The sequence below is a fragment of the Squalius cephalus genome (genome assembly GCF_949319135.1).
Source record: "Squalius cephalus genome assembly, chromosome: 8".
Lineage (NCBI taxonomy): Eukaryota > Metazoa > Chordata > Actinopteri > Cypriniformes > Leuciscidae > Squalius > Squalius cephalus.
The window spans coordinates 15,995,329-16,019,283 of NC_137129.1; the positions used below are offsets into that span (position 1 = coordinate 15,995,329).

The 23,955-nt window shown below is 38.6% G+C and overlaps 1 protein-coding gene across 4 annotated transcripts in view; it reads left to right on the forward strand.

Annotated features, from left to right (window-relative positions):
- ldlrad4a (low density lipoprotein receptor class A domain containing 4a) overlaps positions 1–23,955 on the forward strand; it is a 97,353-nt gene that overhangs the window by 57,651 nt on the left and 15,747 nt on the right. Inside the window, exon 1 of one of the 4 annotated variants that reach the window (XM_079878283.1) lies at positions 5,990–6,508. The exons of the other annotated variants lie outside the window; for them this stretch is intronic. Coding sequence (XP_079734409.1) covers positions 6,391–6,508 — 118 coding nt within the window. The 5' untranslated portion in view covers positions 5,990–6,390. Of the gene's footprint in view, positions 1–5,989; positions 6,509–23,955 lie in introns of those variants that run through there. 4 annotated transcript variants of the gene reach the window in all.

The window sequence follows — 23,955 nt, forward strand, 5'->3', positions numbered from 1 at the left end:
AAGTGTTTTAAGACTAATAGTTACAGTGCCCTCCACAATTATTGAACCCCCTGGTAAATATGATCAAAATTGGCTGTAAAAAATAAATCTGCATCGATTATCCTTGTGATCTTTCATTCAAAAAATGTGCAAAATTCTAACCTTTCATTGAAGTAAAAGAATTGAAAGTGGGGGGAAATCACATTATGAAATAAATGTTTTTCTCCAAAACACGTTGGCCACAATTATTGAAACCCCAAGAATTTTTTACGAGTAAAATATCTCTGAAGTATATTCCCATTAATATTTACCTTTTTTAGTACACCAGGGTGACTAGGAACATGAAACTGTCCAGCTATGACTTCGTGTTTCACAGGAGTTTAAATATGAGGAAACACAAAGGCCAAATCCCCTTAATCATCCATCACAATGAGTAAAACCACAGAATATAGTTCTGATGCGTAGCAAAAGATTGTTGAGCATCACAAACTAGAAAGTGGCTGTAAGACAATAGCTAAAGAATTGAAAATCCCCATTTTGACCATCAGGGCAATAATTAAGAAGTTATAACCAACTAAAGATGTTATGAATCTGCCAGGAAAAGGACGTGTGTCTATACTGTCTTAATGCACGGCGAGTATGAAAGTTTGAGTGGCCAAAGACTCTCCAAGGATCACAGATGGAGAATTGCAGAGATTAGTTGAGTCTTAGGGTCAGAAAGCCTAAAAAAAAAAAATATCAAACAACCCCTACATCCCCACATGTTGTTTGGGAGGGTTTAAAAAAAAACCTCCTCGCTCATCCAAAAACAAATTCCAGCAAATTTAATTGTCAGACATGACTGGAACTTCAAACGGCACAGGGTTCTGTGGTCAGATGAGACTAAAACAGAGCTTTTTGGCAGCAAACACACTAAATGGGTTTGGTGAACACAAGGATAAAAAGTACCCCATGTGTACAATTTAATATACCGTTGGATCTTTAATGTTGTGGGCATATTTTTCTGCTGGAGGTCCTGGACTTCTTGTTCAGATACATGGCATTGTGGATTCTATCAAATATCAACAGATAAAAAATCAAAACCTGACGCCTTCTGCTAGAAATCTTATAATATGCCGTGGTTGGATCTTCCATCAGGACAACGATCCAAAACAAACATCAAAATCAAAACAAAAATTTGTTGTGGAGCACAAAATGAAGCTTCTGCCATGAGCGTCCCAGTCCCCTGACCTGATGAGTGGGCTGAACTGAAGAGGAGAAGCACCAACATGGATCTGGGAATCTGAAGGATCTGGAGAGATTCTGTATGGAGGAATGGTCTCTGATCTCTTGTCAGTTATTCTCCAAACTCATCAGGCATTATAGGAGAAGACTCAGAGCTGTTATCTTGGCAAAAGGAGATTGCAAAAAGTATTTAATAAAAGGGTTTCAATAATTGTGGCCAATGTGTTTTGGAGAAAAACATTTATTTCATAATGTGATTTTCCCCCCACTTTCAATTCTTTTACTTCAATGAAAGGTTAGAATTTTGCAAATTTTTTGAATGAAAGATCACAAGGATAATCGATGCAGATTTATTTTTTACAGCCAATTTTGATCATATTTACCAGGGGGTTCAATAATTGTGGAGGGCACTGTATAACATTGAAATGGTACCCCAGTAAAATCAGAGGTTGTCATAAACTCTTCTTATCTGTCTGACCTTACTGTGACCGGCTCGCAGTCGCACGGGGAAAGCTTGTCTCACCACAGATTGTCTTATCGTTGTAAATATCCTCACAGCCACACACTCACGTATCTGTTACCGCAACTCGGCCTGAAACACTTCAAACCATCACACCGTCAGTGAGAGGTCACAGGAGAAAGTAGGCCACAAACACCGGTCACTCTTCCCACATTTAAAGCAATGCAGTGGTGCCATGACCACAGATGCCACCAGAGGGCGCTAAAGCAAAACCTGCATCTCTTTCAACTTCAGTCATAACAAGGCCAATTTTAGCTCTCAAGTCTGACAAACATTCCTTAAAAACGACAACAGTTAAATGGTGCAAACGTTTCATCTTTGTAAACACGACTGAATGAAGCGGCATGTCCTTTGTTTTTGAGACGTAAACATTTCTTTGTTTTGTCTATTCACAGCTAGTGTTTTGTCTATTCACAGCTAGTATGTGTTCGTTTACTTTATTTAGAGTTAGAACATTGGCCAGAGTGTCACAACAACATGTCCAGGTCAACATTTCACATCAAAGTCAAGAAGAAGAAGATGAAAAGATTTTTCAAATGATCTTCTACACATTTTCAAAATAATGTCTAAATGGAATTTTTGCATTCCCCATCATTTTCAATAGGGATTATCATTACTGTAATAGTAATTTTTGACAGCCACAATTTTTTTTTTATATAACTTAAACATTTAAATCAGTATATATAGACAGTGAGAGAAATACTATTATATATAAATAACAGTGTTGTTATTGTTAACTGAAGCTAAAAATATTACAAATAATTTTTGTTAATTGAAATAAGGTCAAATTAAATAGATGAAACTTAAACTAAAGAATAGAAATGAAACTAAAATAAAATAAAGCTAAATAGAAATATTAAGAAATTAAATTAAAATGAAAACTAAATATATAAAAAATCATTAATAAATACTATAATATTATATAAATAATACTAAAATAACACTGATAAATAGTGTTAATAATATATAATAATTTTCACATTACAGTAATTTCCGTGGAGTACCCGAATGCTTAAATTGTTATAACTGTATATCACACAAATGATTTAAAACGGAATGTTTTTAGAAAAATAAATTCATATTTCTTTCTTTTGATTTTGGAATGAAATATGTACATGACAAGTGAGATTCACCAATTAAGAGTTACACATACAGTGGCCCAAAAATATTATGAGTTTTAAATATCAAGGCAAATATACCATTAACAATATATCATTATAAAATAAGATGATCCAAGGTTTGGAATTAAAGTCAGCATGAAACAGAAGTTGCAATAGTCTTTTCTTTCCTATTGTGACGTACAGTATATCCGAGTAAAATGTCTTCTCAAAAAGAAAAAAGAAAATAGGACGGGACTTGATTTTGTCCATCAGGAATCGATTGGATTGTTGTGGTTTGCTATTGCTGTAATTTCATGTAATATGACAGATTGTCCTACCCTGAACGTGGACAGGTACCCAACGGGTAAACCTCTAATATTTAAAAGTAACGGGTGGAATAATATTTATGTTGTCATTTGCAGTGCGGGTTGGGAATCAATAGACTCAATTCTCAAGGTTTCTAATTACAACGCGATTTGCAGTGTTGAGTATAGCCATTCGCGCTGTTGGGCTGCATGTCTATTTTCTTAAAAGCATTAACTCAGAATGCCTAATGGGAGTTAGATTGGTTGTGTTACATGAGAAAATAAATATTTTGTCTATCTATTTGTAGATTTAATGTGGGTGCAGTGCGGGTCACGGTTTTTGTCAAACGGGTCAGGCATGGAATTAAATTAGTGCTGCTAAAATAAAAAGCTTGAATCATAATAAAAATGTGTGCTGCTAACGATCTCTCAGTAGCAGACGGTGCTTGTGCTTCTCCGCATCAAATATTGGGGTTGACGGGGAAAAAATGTATTTGGGAATCGCCCACTCAATTTTAGAAAATCAGGTAAAGAAGTGGGAAAGCTACTATTTCAGTTTTATTACGCCCATACACTATACGATGCAGTCTTGTAGGTTAGACTAGTGCGCGTGCACATTCACTGCGTGGTTTAGTCTATTAAAATCTAAATTCAAGATAAGGAGACAAAATGCTCCTGTATGTCTTTTATATTTTTATAATTTAATATAGTTAATCAATGTCACAAGTTTCTCCAGATATAAGCATGATTACAAATCTGACATTCATTTTTATACAAAAGATCAATAAACAATACACAATACATTTTAGACGCAATATTGCCTGTTTTAGCACTGAGCAACACACGGTGGTGTTTTGTTAGTGAATGAATCAGTTTTTTGAACGAATTGGTTGAATGAATGATTCAATGACTCACTCATTAATACAGTCAAGTGCTTCGTTCCCAAGGGGGTAATCCATCCGGAAAGCGTACCTTCTATGAAGCATCCATTGGCTAACAAGCCAACAAGCCTTCACCTGCTGTTAGCATTCCATTGACTCCCATTCATTTTGGCGTCACTTTGACAGCGAATAACTTTACATCTGACACTATTTGTCCATTGTTTATTTCTAAAGAAACACGACAATGTATAAAAGGCTCCATTACCTTGTATCTTATGTTATGGCCCCGTAGAAGCCGTTTTTGTAAAAATAGGCTAACGATTGCATCATAACCACGCGACTCTCTGTCGCACAGTAGAGAAATTACCGTATAGACAGGAGGAGAAGCTTGCAGGCAATCGGGGGAACGTGGAGGCATAAAGTCCGATAAATTCAAGAATACTTACCAAAAGTTGCTCCTGCTCCTAGCTTATGGACAGCTCCTACTCACGCTCTCTGTCTCTGCAAGATTCGGAGGGAATGATTCAGATTTCTCTTGGCACAGCTACTAGAAGACTTACAACTGTCAGACAGGTTGCACACGTCACATCTACATCGTCAAGCTCAGTTTGAGTCTGCGCAGTACGCTCAAGCCGCTTGTCCACCAGCATCTCGATTTCTGACGCGACGCCAAAGCCCATTCATTTCCTATGGAACTACGTCAGGCAGCAAAAACGCCCCCGCAAAGCATGATGGGTCGCGTCGCGTCGATTTGGTCAACAGCGGTGCTGCAAAAAAGTATCTCGGTGGATACTTTATGCAAATGAGAGCGTCAAAACGCGGGGCAGCAGCCAATGGAAACTCGGCGGCGAGAATTTTTGTATGGGCGTTGCTATGGTTTCATATTCCCCAAGCAGCGAAAACGTCACAGGCGTCGCGGCGGAACAAAAATTGATTGGACGCTGGTGGACAAGCGGCTTCAGCCATCAGGAAGTGAGTGCTTCTAATTGGCTTCACTGGTCTCCGTCGAAGTCTATGGGGTCGCTGTGTCCATTTCTTTTACTGTCTATGTTCATTCCTGAATTAATCTCAATCTCAATGACTCACTCATTTACAGAGACTTGCTGCCACCTACGGGCAGATTTCACATTTAAAGTATCTTTTCATTTTTTAAATGGTTTCAAATATCAGTATTTAATGTTTTATTTTTTAAAAATCACAACATTATTTATGCATTCGTAACTGCAGGTTAAATGCATTCATGTCCCCTCTGAGCTCCATTAAATTATCTAATATAGTGCATTAAAAATATCTAATTATTATCAATAAAATCCCAGAAAATATTGAGATATTACCCCTAGCACCGCTAAATAATTTATAATAGACACTGAAATATGTGCATGACAAGTGAAATTCAACAATTAAGAGTTAGACATACAGTGGCCCAAAAACATTATGAATTTTAAATATCAAAGCAAGTGGCATTCTTTTTAAACTAAGATATTCAAGCAAAATATTTGACAAAAAAAAGACAAACTTTGTGTTGTCTATTTCACAAATTTCTTCTGGAGGAGAACTGACCTCATACATCCACTTAAAAGCACATCTGCGACATCAGTTATGTGATAAGTTTTGATAAAAGCTCTAGAATTGTGTTTGATGACACACTTGGTTTGATATTTAGTATTTTGTATTCACTAACTGAAGTGACTTGAGAGTCCAAATACTTTGGTGGTGTTGGTGTTACTTCACTTTTGCCCACTCAGCCGGACATTCCCCACACCAAAACCACCCCGGATATTTATAGACCGCAGACAGTTTGGGAAAGAAGGGGGGTGTCTGACACATCTGCTGAATATCTGCTAGACTGCGGGGTCAGCCCAAGGTTAAAGCCTCTTCAATGCCTGCCTTGATTGGTCGTGGCTGGCACTAATGAGTGTGTGTGTGTGTGTGTGTGTGTGTGTGTGTGTGTGTGTGTGTAATTCTAACCGCCTCTACACACACACAGTCCCATTGAGGGTAGAGCAACCTCTCTCTCTCTCTCTCTCTCTCTCACCATCGCCATTGTCAGCGCCAGTCCCCCCTCCCACCGCTCCTGTCTGTCTGTCTGGAGCTGCTCCCCTCTCGGAGGAGGGAGGCGCAGGAGGAGGTGGGCTGTGAGCCTGAGACCGTCACAGAAAGCCATTCTACTGAATGAAAGCAGAGGAAAAGGCCGTCAAGATGCGGGGAACGTATTTACCGTAGTCTAGAAGCAGAAAATGCGTCGGAGAGAATCGTGAGAATGGCATGAGACGCGCGTGCACCGAGACCGCAGGCTGCTGCTGTGGAAGTGTTCCTCAGTTCATGTGAGGGCCGCGGCCGGCGGCTCTCTTTCCCCCGTCCCGTCACTTCCCCGAGCCCCCATGCGAAACATCACGGTCCCGGACAGCAGCTCCAGCAACAACAACAACAACGCCGCCAACTCCAATGACACATGCTCCTGCAACTGCACCCTATCCCAGCCACAGGGAATGGATATATGTAAGTAGGGCGGGTTTTTCTGAGCCGTTTTCGAATGCGGAGGGAACGCAAGCTGTTACATTTGATACATTTTCGGACGTGTACCGAATGAAAACAGAATGTTTTTAACCTACCGTTATCAACTCACCCTGGTGGCAATGTAACAGTTTTAAATTCAATAATTTAATTCGATCTGCATTAGTAAATGAATCAAATGTAACTGTGGCAGTTTCGAATCCGTTATTATGGAAGCTGTGCGAATGTCAAACGCGAACGTATTAAAGATTTATCTGAGTGTAAATGTCATTCTCAGGTGTAATTATTACAGTATTTGGCCGTTATTTGCCACTATATGACTTGTACACCCATTGAATTTGTCTGTGGCGTATTAAACTATTCGTTCAGCCCCCCCAAAATGCGACGTGTTTGTCAAAAACGACTTTTTGATAAGCCCCTGTTGTATTTTAAACAGCTTGACCAATTAAATATGATAATACAAGTGAGTATTGCTGATGACTCGGGCGTCTGGGAGTGTTTGGCACTGGAACACAACTCAATGCATCAGTTGGATATTGCTGGTATTGCTGTGGGGGCTGCGCACAATATGGCAAGCCGTTAAACATTTATCCCCGAAAACGAACTGGTGTCTGTTTTATGTTAGAAGTGCTTATTTCTTATATACGAGTAGGTAATGCAGTAGTTATTAGCATAATGTTCAGTTTGTCACTAGTAGGCCTACTTACTAGATAGCTACTAGCACGGATTTATGAGAAAAAAATAGTGACTAGTAGCTTTTCTTATCTTGTTAGTTACAGTTGCTTTTTTTTTTTACTTATGCCAGGTGTTCTCACTAGTCAGAATGGATACTTTGCATTTCGGATGAAATCTTACTTTTTATTGTAAAACATTTTCTAGTAACAATTGCAATACACTAGTGTCTAATAAAGGTCCTATCGTCTGTTAAATTCACACCAGGAAAACTGGAGTAGATTTTCTCTGTTTAATTCTATATAGTAACTTTGAATAGATACTAAGTACTATAAGACCAAGTATTAGTACATAATGATAGTTACTAGTAAATTTGAAGGAAAAAAGGGTAATATTTAAAAATAATTGTATGGACAAATGTTAAACTAGCTTGCCATAGTGCACACATTCTTTAACTATATCCCTTCTGTCGGGTTCCCAGACAAACACACCTCTACTTGTCCAAATGTGTTTCTTCCCTCCATTAATGTATTATTTAATCTATTAGCATTTATACTATACATGAGAACTGCATGTAGGCCTACTTAATATGAGATTACTTTGTAGAACCTCTTGTAATTGCCTCTTGTTGTTTAACATAGAAGCTGTAGGGTAAGATGTTGCTGAAAATCTTAAAGCTGTGTGTACGTCTGCTGGCGTTATTGCTGGGAATTGGTTCACTGCGGTCTGGAGCGGGCAGCCAGTCAGTCAACCCTTCCCCCACTTCAGCCCAGACTGGCTGAGACTCTGGGCTGTCTGAATCCACAGAGGACAAAAGGGCCTGTCATAATCAGTACTTGCACTGGCTATTTCTGCCGCAAATGGGATGAATTATTAAAAGTAAACCTTCATATGAAAGAATTGTCCCTCTTCTCAAAGCCCCTTGGTAGATGGCACTGATGTCTTCTTGCCCCAGAAACTTTTCATTTGCTCATGAACTTGAATGGATTTCTGTTCTGTACGATGTACGATGTATGATGCAGTTTCCCTCAGCTATTGAGGACTACATAAGAGAAAGAAAAAAATAAATTGTATTTTGTGTAAAGAATATTAAGCATCATTTAGAAGTTTGCATTGTTTATCGACCAGTTAGAGTTTTGCATTATTTTCATGACAGTTTTTTCTATAGCAATCCCCCATCACATTTTGCGTTACCACAAATCCGAAAAGATGTTTACTTTTGAGGTTTTTTGTTGTTGTTGTTGTAAAAATAGTGTTATATTACCTTGGGATTAAATTACAGAAAACTAGTTAACGCTGCTGTGTGAGTGTTCTAATACAGTGCCTAAGGGGGTGATGGCAAATTTGATATCTCTTCTTACCAACGTAATCAATCTCTCAATATTTTTTTTTCCTCTTTTGTAAAGACATAGAAGCACAATCAAGATTCATAATCAAAAACGATAATGTGTTGTAGTAGTTTCCGTTAACCACTATAGAAGTTTAGACAACTATGATTTAGTTGAAATTTGTAAAGGGTCTGTGGTAATTTTCAACGTCAAAATACAATTAAATAAATCATTGTAATACAATGACTGTTTAATTAAAATCATCATAAATTAAAGCCGTTTTTTGAACAGTTTCAAAAACAGTTTGCTTAAATGTCATGAAAATGTCATAATGCAAAAATATATGTGTCAAAACAGCCTATATATGTGTTGGCACATGAATGTGAGAGCGCATTTGTGGTTTCCGTGTCTGTGCTGTGGTGTTCAGGACGGGCCATGCAGACAGTGGAATGCTTGGTGACTTGGCGCTTAGATTCTACTGCAGTGCTGGCTGCATTCAGGGCCGGAGATCCAGTGAGGCTGGAAAACTGGGGGAGCTAGTGACAGCAGACACACACAAAACGCAAAAAAGGACACACCTTTCAAGGGCTCAGCATGCAAAACTTGCCAGTATAATCAGTGTCGTATTAGCCTTAGCATTCATCACACATCAAACGAGTGGAATAGATTCTTCTGTGTGTACGTTATTGGATTCTAGGAGTTTCCTTCCCTGTTGTCTTTTCCTGGTCCGGCCCCATATTGTTCTGTCTGCTGTTTTAGGCACAGTCTACATCTGAGGTTTTGCGAGCTAAAGGCTGCTTATCTTATCTGACAAAGGCCTTACACCATACGGCTATTTCAAGTGAAAACAGAACACAGCTATTAATAGACCGCCGTGTATAACGGCACTGTTGCATAGCTAGTCGTGCTGCATGGAAAAAGAAATGCGTCTTTCTTTCTCGCTGTCTTGCTCTAACTAACAAATGGCTGCACACACAGGATTAGTGTAGTCCATTTCCAGTGGGGCAGTGGCCAAAGTCAAGCTCCAGAATGGAGAAACAGGATATTGGACTGGCATTCGTCTCACTAGTGTGCTGCAGCTCGTATGTAACGAATACGCAGGGGACAAAAACACCATCCTTTTCAATATCTGATCTCTGCATCAATTTGGCACCTTTCTTATTTTCCACTGGCGGGCCGAAGCTTGGCCCAGACTAGAGGGTGAGGCCTGAGACGGTACACAAGAGTCGAGTGTTTATTGTCAGAGGCCAGAGGTTCTGTCTGTGTTGTTAACTATTTATTACAGATGCTGGCTTTAGAAAAATGGTAGTAAAAATTTAGCGTGGGAGGATGTTGTGTTTTTAAGGTTAATTTAACATGTTTTAAAATGTCATTAAAGTTTATGCAGTCAGCTTTTGTTCATAAGATTATATTTTGGGATTGAAAAACATTGAGTTTTTAGATATACTTTTTCATAATGTAAGACAATTTTTGCATGAATTGCCAAATTCGGCCAATATCAGTCATTTTCCACTTATTTTGTTATAACTGATAAAATTGGACTAAAATGTTATTAAAAAATCAAACCTTACCGTTTTTAGCCTATGGTTCGGCACGCACTTGCACCTCAGTTAATCTCAAATCTAACGAGGCATCTATAATAACGCATAAAACAGACATTCAGCTAATGTATTTTTCTGTCAATGGATGCGCTCCGCATGCGTTTCACGAGAGTAGCGGAGCGGTCCAATCAACTATTAGTATGTAAATCTATTGCTGACATCACAGTTTCTCACATGTTGGTGTGTTGCAGTTCAGCATGGCAAGCGAAGGAGACAAGTCGCTTGTCATATAAATATCCTGTCTGTGATCATTCTGGCTTCCCAGTGCGTTACATCGGGGGGGAAAAATAAAAATAAACGTGGAATAAACGGTCACTCTTTGTAAACTTTGTTCGTTGCGAGTGCCATATGCTGTAATATGAACACTCATATATGCTGTCATTACCCAAACAGCAAAACGGCACACATTGCCTTCTGTGTTTAAACAGGCACTCAGTGCTAATTTGGACTGGCACAAAACAATAACGAAAGCGCTGGGCAGGGCTCGTCAATAAGGACTACCTGATGGCCTGGGGCCAGCGTGAAAGACGCTTGGGACAGTTGTCGAAAGAGTCACTGTCCTGATTGGGCCAGTGCTACATTGTCACAGAAGTTTATCATTTTAACGTGTTCTTGCACCAATTTAAACATGCAAGTGCAAGAAGAAAAACTTGCACGCACTGTGAGAGAAGATTTGTGTCCGCACACATCCGAAGCGCGTACATGGAAAGCCACATCCCAGACGGCACGTGAATACTAAATTAAGTATTAATGACTCTTATTGCGCTTGAACAGACAAATTCACACAAAAATGATGTCAAATGCCCATATTGGCGAGTATCCTAGCAAACATAGTCAGTTATGTCTTAAGTGAACGTAAATAGTCGAGAAAGACAACGCATATGTATCAGTATCAGTATATTGGATCCGTGCATTATGTCTTAAAGCAGGGGTGGGCAAACTTTTTGCCTCAAGGGCCACACTGGGTTTTAAAATTTGACAGAGGGCCGGCCCCGTAGCAGATTATGAAACACGATCTCATGAAAGTGTGTATCTATACCACGAATTTTATTTCTCGTGCCATTTATACACCAAAATTTTTTAAACCCCTTGGTTAGGATTAGGGGTGCGGAGTGCGTGCCTATTACACGCCATAAAGTGCGTATCATATGCACGCGAAAACTGCGTATCATAAGCACTACAAATACAATTCGTGGTATTCGCACTTTCACGAGATTGGGCTGAGCAAACACATTTACGTTGTGGCAACGTCCGCACGAAATTCAACAACTGAGAGATGACATTCTGACAATACATTTTTTATGCTAGATATCCCCCATTTAGCATGTTATGTTTTGAGGTTAATTTTTAATTAGTCAGATGTTAGATAATTATAGCCTATACTTTTTAAATATTGTTTATCCTTATTATTATTTAATGGGCCTAACAGTAAATTAGAAACAAAACACCTGCAAGTGTACACTTAGAGTAAAAATGACAGAAGGGTTCATTCAAATTTATTGAAACTGCATAGGCTACGGCAATCAATTTGCACTTCCAAAACTCATACATTTGTGAAAAAACCCCCGAAATAAACGAATGTACAAATTTATTTTAAGAATAATACAATAAAACATAAAAAGCAAAGGCAGATCAGAACATTTAATGAAAAAAAAAAACGGGTTCTGTAATGTTAAATGGCAGACAGGGGAGCGTAGTCGAAAGCCGGGCGATAAAGGTCGGTAAACGGAATCAGTCAGGATACATCCACAAATCCAGAGGAGCAAAGAAACTAAATAGCAGACAAATCAAAGGAAAAACTAAACAGGTGTGCAAGCGGTTACCAAACATTTTTTTCTCTGTGAGTTTCCAAAAAAGGAAAAAACATTAACGTGCAACAAGTCTATGCGCTTAAGTTGCTGTCTGTTTGGTTTCCATGGTGACGCGTCATTGCTTGTTACGTGACACACCGCAGCCACAACAGCGCTGAATGAATGATAATCTGCTTTTATGTCATTTTTCCTTTTTTACATTTGTTAGCTATGGCATGACATATCTGATATTCCGATTGTCAAATATATGCAACGCAATATATATATAATGCAAAGTATTGCAAGAAAAAGGCAAAATGAATGCGATCTTAAGACAATTTTTTAAATACTCGATGGGCCGGATTAAACAGCCTAACGGGCCGTATGTGGCGGCCCGCGGGCCGTAGTTTGCCCACCCCTGTCTTAAAGGGATAGTTCACTTTGAAATTAAATTTTGGTATGTTTTAGCTTACCTCAAGGGCATCCAAGATGTAGGTGTCTTTTTTTCCGCAGTAGTTTCAATTTTGATATTTTTAGGTCAAACCGTTCTTTGTCTGACAGTCATATCATATATCTATGCACCAGTCTGCGCACACGTCACACACCAGGATGCGCTCGCACCCTCAGATCACTTGGACGTGGCTGTGTTATAAGAGGTAAAAACGATATAAATACTGTTCGTTTTCTCACACAAACCGCTCGTTTCGTGTCTTAGGCCATCAATGTGTACTTACGATGGGGAATTGTTTAATTTGGACGATGGGGAATTGTTTTAATTTGGACTCTGTGCATGCTCTTTGAGGGGGTGACCATAGACCTGCATGATATGACTGTCAGACAAGAACGGTTTGACCTAAAAATATCAAAATTGAAACTACTGCGGAAAAAAAGACACCTACATCTTGGATGCCCTTGAGGTAAGCTAAAACATACCAAAATTTTATTTCAAAGTGAACTATCCCTTTAAAGTGACAGCAGCCTTATATTCCTGCTGCTGTCTGTTTTAATGTTAACCAAACAACAAAAGACAAAGAAATTACTCACTGCTCTTGATTGAATAACTTTTAAGTTTAACTTTATTTCTATTAATCTTAATTAAATGTATACATTGTAGATTATATGCAGTGTTATTTTAGATTTGATTATTTTGTTCAATTTCTGTACCTGAAAACTAATGTTAGACCTACCTGAAAAACCTGAAAAGCATTGTTTATTTTTATTTGTATCTTTGCTCTATTGTATTTATTAGTTTTTTCTTATTTTCTTTATTTCTATTTGACAGTAGTCTTTTTTTCCTGAACATAGCGCATACCGAACCGTACCGAAACCGTGACCCTAAAACCGTGATACAAACAAACCAAACCGTGAGTAATTTTACACCCTTATTATAAATATTACTGTTTGACTTTTTTTAATAAAAAAAAAAAAATACTCTTGCTAGTGAAGCTGATGCTTCACGTCATAGAGACCAATGGCATTGATTCAATGCATTGACCAGCGCTGACGCCATTGACAGGATGCTATGACAAAGATTTCACTTTCCTTTTCGGACATGGCAAACATTTTTTTTAACCAATATATGACTTGACCTGAAGAAGGATAGACGCAGGTAATCGCACACATTCAGTCGATATCTCTCTCTGACTGGCTGTCTGTTTAGGCTTGTATAGTACAAATCACAATAAAAGCCAGTTGGCTGAAAAAATTGCATTCTTCACTCTTGTTATCGTTAATAATAATAATTAATAATTTGTTACATAGGCTATATATAGCGCTTTTGTGGGTACTCATAGCGCTTTATATAGTGGGGGGTAATCTCCTCAACCACCACCAATCTGCAGCTTCCACCTGGATGATGCGACGGCAGCCATATTGCGTCAGAACGCCCACCACACACCAGCTTATTGGTGGAGAGGAGACAGAGTGATAGAGCTAATAAATATATGCAGATGATTAGGAGGCCATGATGGACAGAGGTCAATGGGCAAATTATTTTCTGTATATTCACCAAATTTTGGCCTAATCAGACAACAATAATTCACTGATATTGTCCAGTATGATAACCAATATTTTGTGCAACATTTTAGTCACATTCATTATTACTACCAGCTTTTGACTAAGTGAAGTTGCCAAGAATGTGGTAGTGATTCACATTGTGTGTGTAAGTGTTTGTGAGCAAAGCAGTTGTGTGAAGTGTGCGAACACATCGGTGAGATCAGTAATTGCCTTGTTAGAGAGGTGTCAGTCAAGCGACCCCATGGGCCCTAGCACTTTATCCAATACAATATGCATACTCTTCCTCTCCAGCATCGCTCCAGGGTAGACTCAAGGTCACACCCCTGCCCCAGTAACCCCAGGCAGGGCAATCAAAACTGGACTTTACAGGCCCATCTTGGCCATAACAGCACTCCATCCAATAATCTAATGCACCTAATGCATGAGCTCAGAGGGGTGTGTGCATGCACGTCTGTGAGCAAGTGTGATGAGGTCACAGCGGAGGTCAGCTGTCAACCCCTCCTGCTAATCATTGTATGGCCTGTTCACGCTCCTAGGAGGGTGTGTGCGCACTCTGTCATGTCAAAAGGGTTTTAAGGCACACAGGGGGTGGGTCAGCCTGCTGAGGGGTAACTAGATTCATTTTTACAACACTACTAAAATGCACCATTCAATTTCCGTCAGACCATTAAATGCAGTGAAGATCCACTCCACCAAGATAACAGTGCTGTGCTAACGAAATGTGTAACTTAAAGGGGACATATCATGCTAAATGCACTTTTTTAGCCCTTAAATGCATTTTGTTGTATATTTGGAGTGTTTAGAAGTACAGAAAAGATGAAATTATTCTCTTCAGGTGTTTCGTTGATATCTTTATATTCAGTTTTGGCCTTATTTTTCAACCGGTTCAGATTTTTCTGTTATCTATGACGTTTTTTGAACTATCACGTCACAGTATTTGCAGCGGAACTGCCAAATAAGGACATTGACTTCCGGCCCAACACTTCGAGCAAACCGCCATTATTATTTCTCGCTGCAATTTTGTAGTCCAAGCTAAAGGATGCAGAAGTTACGAGAGGGTAAGTTAAAATGTTCGGTTGTTGGATGTAGTAACCCACACGCTTCATTACACAGTCTAATGTAGATGAACTGCCATATCCACATGTTTAACTGAAAGAACGAGCAGAGACCAGAGACCCGGTCGCGCTCGCACTCTCTCTCTCTCTCTCGGAGCCCGGCAAAAGTGTAAACAAGATTCACCGTCTCCAAACTAGACGCTGTCTTGCTCTCTCTCCCTCGCACATATTAATCAAAATAAATCGACATGGTGGTAAAAGGTCGGAAGACCAAAGTTTCATGTATAAATACAGTAACACACCATTGCGATACATCCATATGAAGACGTTGTTCTGCAGGTTCGTCGTCTTCATTTTCATCTCGCTCCGGCTCCGAGTCTGGCTCGAACATGTAAGGCTGGCTGGACAAGTCTTCCGTTGTTGACATTTTGTTAATAACGTGTGCATAAAAAGTTTATGTGCCGCTAGATAATCCTATCTCTGCTATCAGACTACAAAAATGGCCGAACGGGGTGGAGTTGAACCTCTGCAACGCGGATAGGGGGCGGGGTATGAAGTGTCTCAATTGTATTTAAAGAGACCGCACCAAAACGAGTTGCTGTCAGAAGCACATCAGAAAAGGGGTAAAAAGGGGGCCTGTGGAGCTATAATAATGAGGAATTCAGACCCAAGCATTGCAGTTCTGCTTTATATAGACTACAAATGTATGATTTATATGTAAAAAGGAACAATTTAAAAGCATGATATGTCTCCTTTAAAAAACGTGTGTCTTTGTGACTGGCAGGAAGCTACTTTGAAACCATAGCTTCCTAAGCTACAAGCTACTTTGAAGCTACTTAGAACGACAGACAAGCTATTTTTTTGAAAATGTAATTAGCTAGTTACTACAATCTACTAATAAAAATGAGGTCACTACATTAAAGCTTTCTATAAAGACAATGTATTTTCAACAGTATAACTATGCAATGGAATAATTCAGAGGCTTATTTTCTGGCACATAACAATGAGGATTTGTAAACGAAGCAACTTTTAAACTAAATTTTAAACTAAATACAACAACACACAAAAAACTAGATTATACTCTAATTTATATAACTAAATTGAAGAAAGAAACATAATGAAGTAGGTGGCACTTAAATAAATACTTGAAGAAAAAAAGACCTGTAATTTTTTTATCAGTTCATTTATATTGACCATTTCAACAAATTGATTCACTAGAATGAATCAGACTTTTCAATGCATTTCTTCCCAAGACTTTTCCATTTCAACACTCTCTTGGCAATTCGTAACTTTGACGTTTTGGTGAATTTGCGGCAAAATTAGTATCAGTTTGTACAATCTTGTTTATACGGTTTCGTACAATCTGCTTACACCCCACTGATCTGTAAAATAGTTAAGTTTTGTCATGACATCTTGTTGGACATTTTAAGAGAGCACATTTGATTACTGATTAGGGCTGGGAACTGTATCACGATATAAGTGTTTCATATCGGTCGATATCGATAATTATTTATATTTTTTATGACCTATTTAAAATAAGGACCAGGAGAAAAATATATTACATTTAAACATGTTTATTTTAAACTTAACCTTCCTCTGATTATAATCCCCTCAGTTATAAAGGCAGAAATGTCAACACAACCATGGAAAACACTCAAATAATTAAAATGTAAACATAAGTCTAAAATCACAATGAACACTTAACAGTTATCTCTTAACATTAAGGTGCAGAAATAAAGAATATGTAAGAAATGCTTAATAAAGTGTAATACAATAGTGCAAAGTGTTAAATATAAACAGAGAAACCGACGACGGTCTTGCATAATTTGTAGACGACATTGGTCTGACTACGGTCAGACTTATAAAATCCAAAAAACTGGCATACTGGCGAGCTGACTTTTCCTGTTTTATCAGCAATCGCTGCGGCACTCATTTTCCACTTATCACTCCACGCCGGTTCTGTTACTGAAGAATCCAACACGAGACAACGATATGGTACTTGATACTGTTACATGACTGGCTGTTAGCGTGTCACTCCCTACGTTGCTAGGTTACCAGAGATTGAGTGCCTTTGTTCATGCAACCAAACTTGCTTCGCAACCTCTGGTTTCTTCCGACGAAGAAAAAAAAAATCAAACGTTTTATCGAACATATTTTTTATTGATATTGATTACGTGTCGATCGCAAGACATATCATTATCGATTTATCGCCCAGCCCTATTACTGATTATAGCCCTTTATTGCACTACAATGTGACTTGTTGGAAAAAGTAATGGAAACATTCATGAAAAAGCTTTGGAAAACAGTTGAGCTTCTGTCAAATTACATGTATTTAAGTCAACATCACTATTTTAGATAGTTACCCCTTGGTGACTCAGTAGTTTCAAATCCAACATTTTTTTGTTTATGTGAGTGTTGTTGGGTCATTTTACCACCGTACCACTGGGTGTCTTTGGAAGACAAAAAGGGGACAGCTTTAGGGTGTCACCCTCCACTCTTGCCCTCTGACAGCAGCAGCTGAGCCTCACCCTGCAGCAGTCAGCCAGCCTTGACATTGGCCATGGTCCCCTTCTTTGTGTCTGGTCGTGCACCCACCTTCTGGGATTCTCCATGGGCCCCAGGGGACTCATCTCAGAGGAGATTGGTAGTCATGCTGGGGGTTTGACGAGCCCTGCAGGGAGGCATGTTGTGTGTTTTGTACGGGTCTGGCAGAGTCGTATCTGGACAGACCCATGTATGTATTCATGCTGTCTGATGGGGGTGTGCTGATAATGGATAGAGTTTAAGAGTTGCACGTCTCTCGCCTGTGTTTGGCTTTTGTGTAACCAGAGGACCAGACTTGTGTCTGATGTCAGCCTTTTTATTTGGAGGTCGTTTCCTTTAGGCAGTCACACAAACACAGTGGCAGTTGTGTCAGCATATTATTGTTCAGCATATTATTATTATTTTATTAAGCCAATTTCTGAACTCCCTTAAGGTTCTATTGGTCAACTGATACATGTTTTAAAAATAGCCAATACAGCATCAAGAATATGATGAGTGATTAATAAAGTGATGTACTGTTTAAGTTATATTTAACTATTCTATTTTAAACAAATTTTCTGAAAAAATGTACACTACAGTTAAAATGACTAGGTTCATGCAAAAAAAAAAAAAGTTTCCACCAGAAAATTAAAGGAGACATATCATGCTTTTAAATCGTTCCTTTTTACATAGAAATCATACATTTGTAGTCTATATAAAGCGGAACTGCAATGCTTGGGTCTGAATTCCTCATTATTATAGCTCCACAGGCCCCTTTTCTACCCCTTTTCTGATGTGTGTCTGAGAGCAACTCGTTTTGGTGCGGTCTCTTTAAATACAATTGAGACACTTCATACCCCGCCCCCTCTCCAGGTGACACTCGGTTCAACTCCACCCCGTTCGGCCATTTTTGTAGTTTGATAGCAGAGATACGATTATCTAGCGGCACAGAAACTTTTTATTCACACGTTATTAACAAAATGTCAACAACGGAAGACTTGTCCAGCCAGCCTTACATGTTCGAGCCAGAGTCGGACCCGGAGCGAGATGAAAATGAAGACGACGAGCCTGCAGAACAACGTCTTCATATGGATGTATCGCAATGGTGTGTTACTGTATTTACACATGAAACTTTGGTCTTCCGACCTTTTACCACCGTGTCGATTTATTTTGATTAATATGTGCGAGGGAGAGAGAGCAAGACAGCGTCTAGTTTGGAGACGGTGTCTTGTTTACACTTTCGCCTGGCTCCAAAGAGAGAGAGAGTGCGTGCGCACGACCGGGTCTCTCTCTCTCTCTGCTCGTTCTTTCAGTTAAACATGCGCCCTGTCACAAGCGCGCCAGTTCATCTACATTAGACGGTGTAATGAAGCTTGTGGGTTACTACATCCAACAACCGAACATTTTAACTTACCCTCTCGTAACTTCTGCATCCTTTAGCTTGGACTACAAAATTGCAGCGAGAAATGAAAATGGCGGATTGCTCGAAGTGTTGGGCTGGAAGTCAATGTCCTTATTTGGCAGTTCTGCTGCAAATACTGTGACGTAATAGTTCACAAAACGTCATAGATAACAGAAAAATCGGAACAGGTTGAAAAATAAGGCCAAAACAGAATATAAAGATATCAACGAAGCACCTGAAGAGAATAATTTAAACTTTTCTGTACTTCTAAACACTCCAAATATACAACAAAATGCATTTAAGGGCTAAAAAAGTGGATTTAGCATGATATGTCCCCTTTAAGCAGCACAATCTTTTTCAACATTGATAATAATAAGAAAAGTTTCTTGAGCAGCAAATCATCATATTAGAATGATTTCTGAAGGATCATGTGACACTGAAGACTGGAGTTATAATGCTGAAAATTCAGCTTTGCATCACATGAATAAATTACATTTTAAAATAAATTACAATAGAAAACAGTTATTTTCAATTGTAATACTGTTTTACAATATTACTGAGTTTACTGTATTTTTGATTTAATAAATGCAGCTTTAGTGAGCATAACTTTTCAACTGTAGTGTATATTTTTGCAGAAAATATGTAATCCAAGGAAGTGGCTAGATTTTAAAACTAATTTTGGTAATCACAAATTATTTTGGTTTTTGATCTAAATGGCCAAATATTATCAGATTTAATGGCCGGGTCAATATATATTGATCTATCGCAAGTTCTATAATAAGTTTTAGTGGGTTAAATACAATGAGCGCCATTCTGCAATTTCTTTGAGGCAGCTTTCAGTAAAAAAAAACAAAAAAAACAAACAAATTAAAGCATCAAGCACATGCAGGAATATTTTTCATATGGTTAGCTGTAAATCGAAAGCCTTTTATTGTCTGAGCGCAAAAGCAGAAAATTTAAGCAACAGCATAATTTGTTTTACAGTGAAGTTTATAGAAGAATTTTTTTTTTTTTTAATGCAGACATAGACATTTAAAAAAAAATCCTGAGTGTGGTTTTCAAAACAGTCACGGCACAACGTAGACCTATCTAAAGCAGCTTCCCTGTTTAGTTTTTACCCAGGAATGTAAACGATTTGTCCGCATAACACACACAGCATCTGGCCTCCCTTCCGCTGCCTTTTTTTGTTGTTGTTGTAAAATGGTGCATTGGTGCTCCGGGCAAGAGAGACAGCCGAGCAGACAGCAGACGCAACAGAATCAGATCAGACGTGATGTTATCAGACTGTGTGTCTCACACCCATCCCCTCTCATCAGGCATGCATGCACTGGGTCCTGCTCTCAGACATCACTCCTCCAACCCCCTGCTCTCAGAGTTGAAAGGTCAGAAGGTCTCTTCGGTAACTCTTAGCTTCTTATTCATCGGGCTCGTCATCGTGGAGTTCCGGCTGCCTGATTTAAATATGAAAACAATCTTTTCTGCATTGGAAATTACCAGAAAAGAACCCTGCGTAAACATAAAGGATTATTTTAGCAATAATTTGAATATTTTAGGTTTATTTCACAGATCACAATTAACTTGATGATTGGATTTGTGGAGTTTTCTGAAATACATGGAATCTTTTCCATAGATAAATGAACTAAATGAAAAATGATTTATATGCACCAATGTAATGATACTCAGTAATAAACAGTAATAGTTACTTATGTAAATGTTTTAATACATTTTATTACATGAATAGTATCACAACAGTGACTTCCATTTTTGAGTGAGGATGCACAAATCAATGTAATGGCCTAATAAAATGTGCATTTCAGTCATTGGAATGTTCACAATTGTGCTTATTTCGCACATGAAACAGAACAATTGTGTGTTGCATTGCAGTATTTTCACATGATATTTTAGAGTTTATCATATATTTTACATATATCTTATAGCAACATTAAACCTTCATCACATTAAAGCTTTGTTGTCGTGTGGCTGGTATTTTGGATGAGGGATGTGTCCAGACCCCCATTTGAAAGTCAGTCGGGGATCTGATTATGTCGGCCACCCCTTTCGGCGCCTGACCCCAAACTAAGAATGGGGGAGCATAATTTTATTAAGTCTGGGAAAAATTACCTCTTGAATTTCACCTTTCATTTCTATTATCTAAATATTTACATTTTATTTAAAGGGGACCTATCATGCAAAATTCACTTTTACATGATGTTTGAACATAAATGTGTGTTGGCAGAGTGTGTACACAACCACCCAGTAATGATAAAAATCCTCCCGCTCCATTTTTTTAATCCCCATAAATCTTAAGCACTGTCTCAGAACAAGTCGTTTGTAGATTCTAACTTTTATGACGTCACAAAATACGTATACTGCAAAATACTGCTGACGGACTCTGGCGTATTAGCATAGACCCCCACCCTCAGTGAGCTGTACACAGTCCGCCGTTTTCTCCATTTGTTTACTGTAAGTGTTTTGTGTAATTCGCTGTGTATGTTGATGATAATGCAAGGGAGAGAGAGAGTTTATGGATAAGACTTTAATGCGCATTTCTTGTACTGTGTTTTATTCAGCTCTTATGGTGATTTTCTGGAGTGCAAACGGACGCTTCATCTTTAGTGTGATGTACAATTAACTTCATAAAACTCATCAGTAAAGTTTTGGCCATCATTCGGATGGGGTCCGCTACAACAGGCTTGTTACTAATAGTGGATAAAAGCAAGATGACAACATAAGTTATAACCACGTAATTAAACTATACCTGTTGTATCTCCATGCAGCATATATTATCTGGCCCTGAAGTCCAATTACAATTCGAACCGAACACTGGTACTGACATTTTCAGTGTGTGAGATTGTCCTGTTTTGTTGCCGGTATGAGCTCTGGAAGCTCCGCCCTCTTCTTGAAAGGGGGCTGGGAGCAGCAGTTTATTTGCTTTTAAAGGGACACACACAAAACGGCACATTTTTTGTGCAGCCCCCCCCCCCCCCACCCCCAAATGGCAATTTTGACATGCTATAAAAACTGATCTGTGTGGTATTTTGAGCTAAAACTTCACATACACACATTCTGGGGACATCAGATCACACAAGACTGTTAGATATATATGATGCTGCTGCCTATGTTATATTAGATGTTATGTTACATATAAACAGGATCCAAAAAACACTCAACAACTGCCAAATGCAGGTTAAAATTTGACCTTTTTATTTCCTTTCAGAACTCCATGTGGTGACATGTATATAGAATATTCCTCAAATGAAGCTGCTACATTTTAAATATGAGTAACAAATTCACTGTCTGTCCTCATGTTTTTGTGACAGGTGCAGTTTTACTGAGAGAGTAAGACTGGTTCACCACTGCCTGACTGTTTGATGACAAGAAAAAAACTGCTAACAGCTGTCTTAAGGACAAAAATATTTCTGTTGAAAAAAATGCAGAACACAGTTTCATGGAAGCTAAGATCTATTAATGGCTTGCAAATGTTCTCTAATCACCTACAATTGGCTGGTAGCAAGAAGTAAATTGTTTTTAGTACTTTCCTTGACCCAGCATGTCACACAATACTGTTTACAAAGTATCCGGCAAGTGGCTTGTAACATGCAGTTATAGAATCTAATATCGATTTCTACACTGGGCCATAGTGAATGACCAGACAAATAATGTGTTGTTTTTACCTGTCAGTATATTTTGTCCTCATGGATACTTAACCAAACGTGTACGATAGGATGCCAATATAGTCACAGCTAAAGAGCATTGTAAGGACTGGTCCACGCAGAAGGCATTTTTGCTGTTAAAAACACGAGTTGCAAGTCAGTGGAATGGAAAAAAGTGCAAGGTCCAGAGACGAGTAAAAAAAAAAAAAAGACTACTTGAGCGCCGCGTTTTTAGAATACCATATCCTGCAAGAGATGCAGCTAAAGATGCAAGGCGCAATGATTAAAGACATCCATCTAGCGCACACTGAAAAACAATGTAAAAGTAGCGCAGTTGAATGGAAAAATGTTCTCTGTGTGAATGGCTCCTAAGGCGTGATGAGCTGTGAAGTAACTGCAACCCCTAAAGTAATGACAATCACAATATAGCACAAGTTTGTGTCGTATTGCTTTTATAAAGTAAAAAACAAATTCATGAAGTGATATTTTTCTGTTAGAAGATATAGTCTCTTACATGAAAATATGAAAACTAAGGTTGATAGTTGGCCTTTTTTGGTGCTGCACAATGAACTGGTGTTTCACGTCATAGATGTTACTATATGAGATATTTTAGCGCGACTGGAATGCTGTATTGACCAGTCAGCATCCAAGATAAGAATTATATCCATTCTGTGATCAAGAAGGGCATGGTCAGGATGCTTAGTCTGTCTTGGATTTTATTGCCAGGTCTTTTTTTTTTTTGGTCCTGTTCGTCAACCACTCATTCTTTCTGCGTGTATGGCCGTGCAGCTGCGTAGGAGATGATGCACTGGATGTAGTGTGTTCCTCAGGGAGTGCATGGAGGCCGAGGGGTTGTATGTGTGTTAATCTAGTGAGTCAGTGTTCAGATTGGATGGGCTCTTACCTTCACATCTCATATTACAGCAGTCAGTGAAGTCACATGCTGAACCCAGTCATAATCATCATGTTGTTGACTTGATGTTTGCAGTTATTCTCTGAGTCTGAGCACTATGTTTAGAAGACATTCCCTTGCCTGGACTAAAGCTAGCAAGGTTTAGCGTTCTTTCTTTATGGTTTCCCTCTGTGATAATTTCCATTATCTCTTTGGAAAAGTAGAGTTTGTCTGGGGTTTGGCAGTGTGACACATGTATATTTGAGAGCAATTTGCACTGTGTCACTTGTGTCTGTTGTAAGAGCCACCAAGCCATTTGCTCTCCAATCATTTATGTTGTTCGGTTCATGCAGAGAAGATAAACAAAATGGAGGAAAATGGAGCTTTTAAAATGAGGGTAACTATGGCATTTTAATCTTTTGATCCAAATATGAGGGTTTGGCTTATTGATATCAGTGCAGTTCAGAATATGCAAATGTCTTTGTGTTGTTTCTGCTATT